At 50.7% G+C, this 6605-nt stretch overlaps 1 protein-coding gene across 1 annotated transcript in view; it reads right to left on the bottom strand.

The window, feature by feature from the left end:
• Nucleotides 1-6605, bottom strand: part of Camk1g (calcium/calmodulin dependent protein kinase IG) — a 19330-nt gene that overhangs the window by 5851 nt on the left and 6874 nt on the right. The window contains exons 4-7 of the mRNA XM_017796031.2: nt 5576-5650; nt 3284-3422; nt 2565-2688; nt 1237-1312 (exon numbers count right to left, since the gene is read on the bottom strand). Coding sequence (XP_017651520.1) covers nt 1237-1312; nt 2565-2688; nt 3284-3422; nt 5576-5650 — 414 coding nt within the window. The remainder of the gene's footprint in view (nt 1-1236; nt 1313-2564; nt 2689-3283; nt 3423-5575; nt 5651-6605) is intronic.

The following is a 6605-nucleotide window of genomic DNA, read 5'->3' as shown; positions in this document are numbered from 1 at the left end:
CTTATTATTTATTAATATTTATTTACTCATTATTTTTATTTATTTATTTATTATTGTCTCACTGCTTTATGTAGCTCAAGCCGACCTCAAACTTGCCATACAGCTGAGGATGACATTGAACTTCTGACCCCCCTGCCTCTGCCTCCTGAGTTCTGATACTACAGCTGTGTGCCACCACACCTAGTATTTTTTTTAAGGTTAAAATTTTTTTATTTATATGTGTGTGTGTGTGTGTGTGTGTGTGTGTGTGTGTGTGTGTGTGTGAGTATGCCAGATTTGTGCTGGTGTCCATGGAAGCCAGGAGAGGGCAACAGATTCCCTGGAGCTAGAGTTACAGACAGCTGGAAACACCTGATATGGGTGCCTGGAACTGAACTTGGATCCCTTGCAAGAGCAGCACGCACTCTTAACCATTGAGCCGTCCCTCCAACCGTGCAGCTGAGTTTATGCTGATTTGGAATCTCACTCAGGGCTTCCTGCACATGAAGTAGGCGCTCTCCCAGCTGACTCAGGAGCCAAGATTTGCTGAATAAGTGCATTAGTGAGAGCATTATTCAACATCAACGGCATCCACACTAAGAGCTCCATTTCCTTAAGAACAAAGCGGGCTGCAGGGTGGGAGGGTTGGTAGGGGAAAGCCCACATGCAGTTTAGGAACAGGAACAACTGACTCCAGCATGTATAGAGGGGAGGATGGGCCCCGACCAGCTTCCTCAGGCCATGGGCTGCTCTGGGTGAGGAGCATCTGATGCAGGAGCGTCAGCCCACCTGGGTTCCAAGCCTGGTTTGATCTCCATTTCCCTGCCAGTTCTACAGAGTGACTGGAACTCAACACATTTACACACAGTGAGAAGGGGCACAGCACCTGGGAGGAGGGTGGTCCAGGGGGATGGAGAGTGGCCGAGCGCTTGGCTCTCCTCAGAGCTTGGTGGAGTTCAGTGGATTGGGTGCCAAAGTGAGCTTGTGTGTGCGTGTGTGTGTATGTGTGTGTGTGTGTGTGTGTGTGTGTGTATCTCAGTGAGCTTGTGTGTTTATGTGTGTGTATCTATGTATCTCTATGTGTGTCTCTATGTGTCTGTGTATCTGTATTTGTCTCTATGTGTGTCTGCATGTGTGACTGTGTATCTCTGTTGTTAGCATGTCTGTGTCTGTGTCTGTGTGCATGCACACATGCTTCAGAGGAGTGAGCAGGCTCTGGGATTTCTCGGGGACTGAACCAACATGGGCTTTACTCACAGTATGTATGTGATGACGCCGATGGACCAGCAGTCCACAGCCTTGCTGTAAGGCTTCTGGGCCAGCACTTCTGGAGCTGCAGGAATTAATGGTAGTCAGGGCTAGGTGCAAGAGAGGAGCCTTGGGGTGGGGCTACAGGGCAGGAGAAGGAGCAGAGGACCAGGGCAGCTGGCGTGGGGATGGGATAGAAGGTATGGAGTGGTGGTTGATGCAATTGAAAACTCCGTAAGGGCAGAGACGGTGTCTCTGCAATCAGACTAATCCCTCCGGTGAGGAGAGACTCCTCCATCAGTCTGGGAGTTTCTGTGACCCTGTTTATGACTCCTCCATCAGACTGGCACTCTCCAGTGTTGCCTCTCTTGTCGGATCAAGTATTCTCTGAGGGTAGCATCTGTCTCTGCTGACATGGGGGATCCCTGGGCAAGGGCTCAGTCTTTCCCTTCAGAGCAGAGGTCTTCTGGGTGGTATGGACTCTCCCCACCACAACCAGTGGGAACCCGGGAAGGCAGAGGCTCCTCACCCTCGCCAGCTCAGGAGCCTCCAGAGGATGACAGGAACTTGTCCATTTGACTCTGGGTACCCGATCAGGGCTTGATGTGTCCCCAGACTGAGGGTTCAGTGAAGGCATGAGCCAGGCCTCCCTCTGACTGGGAACTCCAGGCAGCAGAGAGCTGCCTCCTGGGTTTATCCAGGTACTGGGCTTGGTACCTGTGGAACTCAGTGTCTTCAGGTAAGGAGTGATTCCCTTTGGGGACAGTGGATTCTTTCTAGGAGTCTGGCTCTGCCTCCCACTTCCCATCAGGTGATGACTGACTAAGAGGAGTGGGTAGGAGGGGCATCATGAATCCCCTTCCCCCTACCGGGCCCTGTCTCACAGGCACCCTGACAGTTTCCTCTCTCCTGGGGAGTCCTGGCAGCTGATCGACCACAATGTCCTACCTCTGTCCCTCCACATGCTTCTAAGATCTACATGAGGGATACATATCTGGGTCCTCGGGCCCAAACTCAGCATTGCGTGCATCCAGACCCCTAGCAGTTTCATGGAGGGAGGTGGGGAGTCTAGCACTGGAGGAGAAGAGGGGTGAGCACATCACCGCTCAGCTCCCCACCCATCCCAGGGTTGTGATCTGGCCCTGGTCTACATGAAAGGCTTCTTCAAGGGTGGTAGGGTAGTCTAGACGCTGTGGGAAGGGCTTAGGGCAGGCTCTGTGAAGAGCAGGGTTGGAGAGGAAGAGGAAGCTCCAGAGGTGGATGGACTGGCGGGAGGCTCTACCAGACAATCATCTCTCTGTAAGTGGTGTTGAATGCCTCCGGGCTCCCAGACTCACCCACGTAGCCCGGGGTCCCACAGGCTGTGGACATGACTCCGTTCTGCTCCATCTTAGACAGACCAAAGTCAGTGATCATGATCTTGGAGTTCTCCTCAGGGGTGAGGTACAACAGGTTTTCCGGCTGTAGGAGGAGACACAGCATCGGGTGGAGTCCAGGATGGAGCCGCCTGAACACAGTGCACCATCCTTCAAGACCCAGAATTTCATAAGAAACTGAGCCCTGGGCTCCTGACTCAGAGGCCACACCCCTTCTCTCCTCTTCCCTCCTTCCTCCTATCCGTGCCTGTACCACTGCACCCTAGAACTCTGTGTCTTGCTTATGGTCCTGGCTTTGCTCAGCCTTGTGACCCCTCCCATGCTCATTTCCCCCAGCCTGCTTTTGGAGGGAGCCAACTCTTGGCTCATTGTCTCTAATCTCTTAAAGCTAACGAGGTGTCTGCTGCTGTGCAGACCCTTGGTAAGTGTTTTGCTTATTTTAACTATGGCTGTGGGTTATTTTAATATCTAATGGGGTAAGCATTTCAAAAGGTTCAGAAAAGGCTAAGGGGCAGATGACCAGCAATATTCTAGCCTTGGCTGGCTTGCCTAAGGAATCCAAGGACAGAAGAGGCCTTGGGAATCCAACCAGGCCAACCTTCTCATCCGAGAGAGCTCCACTCCTCAGGCCCCACACAACTCCCTGAAGGTCACCACTGCCTCCTGCTACCGCCCGTCACCTTTAGGTCTCTGTGGACGATGCCGTTCTCATGGAGGTATTTCACTGCAGACAAGACCTGCTGGATCACCACACTGGCATCCTTCTCTGTGTAGACACCACGCTCTAGGATCCGGTCAAAGAGCTCCCCACCAGAAACACTGTAGATACAGGAATGGATCAGGAATCTACTTTTTAAAAAATATTTTATTTAGTATTTTTATGTGTACGCGTGTATTGCTTTCATGTAGGTAAGTGCACCCGTGTCGGGCAGTGTCCACGGAAGACAGGAGAGGCTGTCAGATCCCCTGGAACCAGAGTCAGAGACAGTTGTTAGCTGCCATGTGGGTGCTGAGATTTGAACCCAGGTCTTCTGCAAGAACATTCAGTGTTCTTAACTGCTGAGCCATTTCTCCAGCCCCAGGAATTTAGTTTTATGTCAGGTCTAAGACGTGCAAAATGCAGCTCTACAGTTGAGCTGTGAGGGCTGGTCCCTGAAGTGAGGATGGGGTGGATCACTCAGGGCTCCTGGTTGGGGTTGTCTGAAAAAGTCAAGAATTCCTTCCTATGAATGCCTTCCTTCCTGGCCAGGATACAGGAAGTCAGCATGGCAGAGAGAAGTGATGTGGCACTGGGCAAAGTAGGAAAGAGAAAGCTTGAAAATGAGACTAATTGTGCATATATACGTAAAATGCATTTATACAAAGCCCTCTTCTGACCTCCGTGGCATTGCACGACACGGGTGCACTCACATACAGGCAGGCAGTACACTCATACACATAAAATAAAAATAATAAAGTATTTTTTTAAAAAAAGACTTCTTTACTCATTTTGGAAATTTGGACGCCCTACTGCAGAAATGACATGGGTGCACTTATATACATGCAGGCAGTACACTCATACACATAAAAATAATAAAGTATTTTTTTAAAAAAAGACTTCTTTACTCATTTTGGAAATTTGGATGCCCTACTGCAGAATCCCACGTAGGGACACAGGGGTCCCACGTAGGGACACAGGAGTCCCAGGTAGGGACACAGGGATCCCACGTAGGGACACAGGGATCCCACGTAGGGACACAGGGATCCCACGTAGGGACACAGGGATCCCACGTAGGGACACAGGGATCCCACGTAGGGACACAGGGATCCCACGTAGGGACACAGGGATCCCACGTAGGGACACAGGGATCCCACGTAGGGACACAGGGATCCCACGTAGGGACACAGGAGTCCCACGTAGGGACACAGGGATCCCACGTAGGGACACAGGGGTCCCACGTAGGGACACAGGGATCCCAGGTAGGGACACAGGAGTCCCAGGTAGGGACACAGGAGTCCCACGTAGGGACACAGGGATCCCACGTAGGGACACAGGGATCCCAGGTAGGGACACAGGAGTCCCACACAGGGACACAGGAGTCCCACACAGGGACACAGGAGTCCCAGGTAGGGACACAGGAGTCCCAGGTAGGGACACAGGAGCATTTTGAGACTCAAGTGGAAAGTGAGGACTCAGGAGCTTCAGGGCCAATGCGGACCCATCATGATCCTGGGTACCATCTATACTATGTTTTCTAGAAGTTTTTAATCAGTCCAGGAACATGTGTGTGCTGAAGAACTCTCTACAGTGAAAGGCTGTGCTTTCTTGGGGCTCCTCACATTTCTAGATATTACACTGAAGTCCAGCACCTGGTAGTTTCTTCCAGCAGCTACCCGCCCCACACTCGGGACCACACTCTGGGTGGATCACTTATCTGGTTGTGACGATGACCTGTAGACCTTTGTGCTGAAGAACAATTCCTGTTCGACCAGAGGACACACAGCACAGGCTACGTTTAGTTCAAATGGGTTTTTCTTAAGACATGTTTTCTTTGTATTGAATTGAAATCCATCTACTTGAGGTCTTTACACTTACAGTCAGTTTGTCCTGGAACAATGTTAATGTGTTTACTGTCTAGTCCACAGACAGGGACCGACCAAAATGTGCCAGAGAAGGGTTCTGGTAGCTCACGCTGACATTGCCCCTTCAGTGGAGGCCCCAGAAGCCCCACAGGCTGCAAAGAGCATGGATAGCTATTGTTCACTTGTAGGAAATATTCTAAGAACTGACAAGCCTGTGCTGGTACACACCAGCTCAACAGTCGGTCCAATGTGACCCCTCAGCCCAGCACCAGAAGCACACTGACCCAAAAGGACCACATTTCAAAGCCTCTGGGGCTAATTCTTGACCTCATCTGGTCACTATCCTCCCTCCCCTCTCAGTCCCCCTGGCACTCTCCTGGGCCTCGTTGGGGTGGGGCACCCTCACTTACAGCTGCATGACCAGGTAGTAGTGGGTAGTACTCTCATAGATGTCCTCCAAGGTCACGATGTTCTCATGCTTGATCCTGGGAAAAGTGAGGATTCTGGTGAGGGGTACATGGTTCAGGTGGTCCAAAGAATGCAGACCCAGCACTGAGGTTTCTTTCTTTTGTTGTCTTTTTGAGATGGGTCTCCCTGTAGCCCCAGCTGTCCTGGAACTCACTAGGTAGACCAGGTTGGCCTTGAACTCCCAGAGATCCACCTGCCTCTGCCTCCTGAGATTAAAGGCGTGTGCCACCACGCCTGGTTCCTGCACCAAGGTTTCTACCAGAGCATTTGGATGGCAATGTGTGGGAGGACTGGGTCTAGAACAGGCCTTCCCCGCCAGGCGTCACAAAACAGCTGAGGGAGGATCCACCCTGAATGTGCGCAACATCATCCCATGGGCTAGGGTTCCAGGCCGAACAAAAAGAAGAAAACTGAGCACCAGCATGCATAGCTCTCTGGTTCCCCAGTGCCTCAGACTCCCTGCTCCTCCCCTGCTGTGATAGACTGTGTTCTCAAGCTGTGAGCCAAAACAAACCCTTCTTTTCTTAAGGGCTTTTGTCAGAGCAACAAGAAAGGTGACACTGTAGCCACAGAAGACATGGAAGTATAAAGAAGGAGATTTTCTGTGGGATGTCTTAGGTCAGTGATTCTCTATCACGGTATTTTACTGCTTTTTTCTTTTTCTTTTTTTTTTTTTTGAGACAGTGTCTCCTTGTAGCCCTAGGTGTCCTGGAACTCCCTAGGTAGACTAAACTGGCTTTGAACTCACAGAGATCCTCCTGCCTCTGCCTCCCAAGAGCTGGGATCAAAGGTGTATGCCACCACGCCCGGCTCCAGGGTATTTTACTTCTTAAAGGACATTTGGCAATCTATTCTATCTATCTATCTATCTATCATCTATCATCTATCTATCATCTATCTGTCACCTATCTGTCATCTATCTGTCTGTTATCTATTTGCTTGTCTAATTAATGACCTACCTATAGCTATCTT

Source organism: Nannospalax galili, unplaced genomic scaffold, assembly GCF_000622305.1.
Source record: "Nannospalax galili isolate Female #2095 unplaced genomic scaffold, S.galili_v1.0 scaffold648, whole genome shotgun sequence".
Lineage (NCBI taxonomy): Eukaryota > Metazoa > Chordata > Mammalia > Rodentia > Spalacidae > Nannospalax > Nannospalax galili.
The sequence above is the reverse complement of the archived record's forward strand: the minus strand, read 5'-3'. Positions and strand labels throughout refer to the sequence as shown.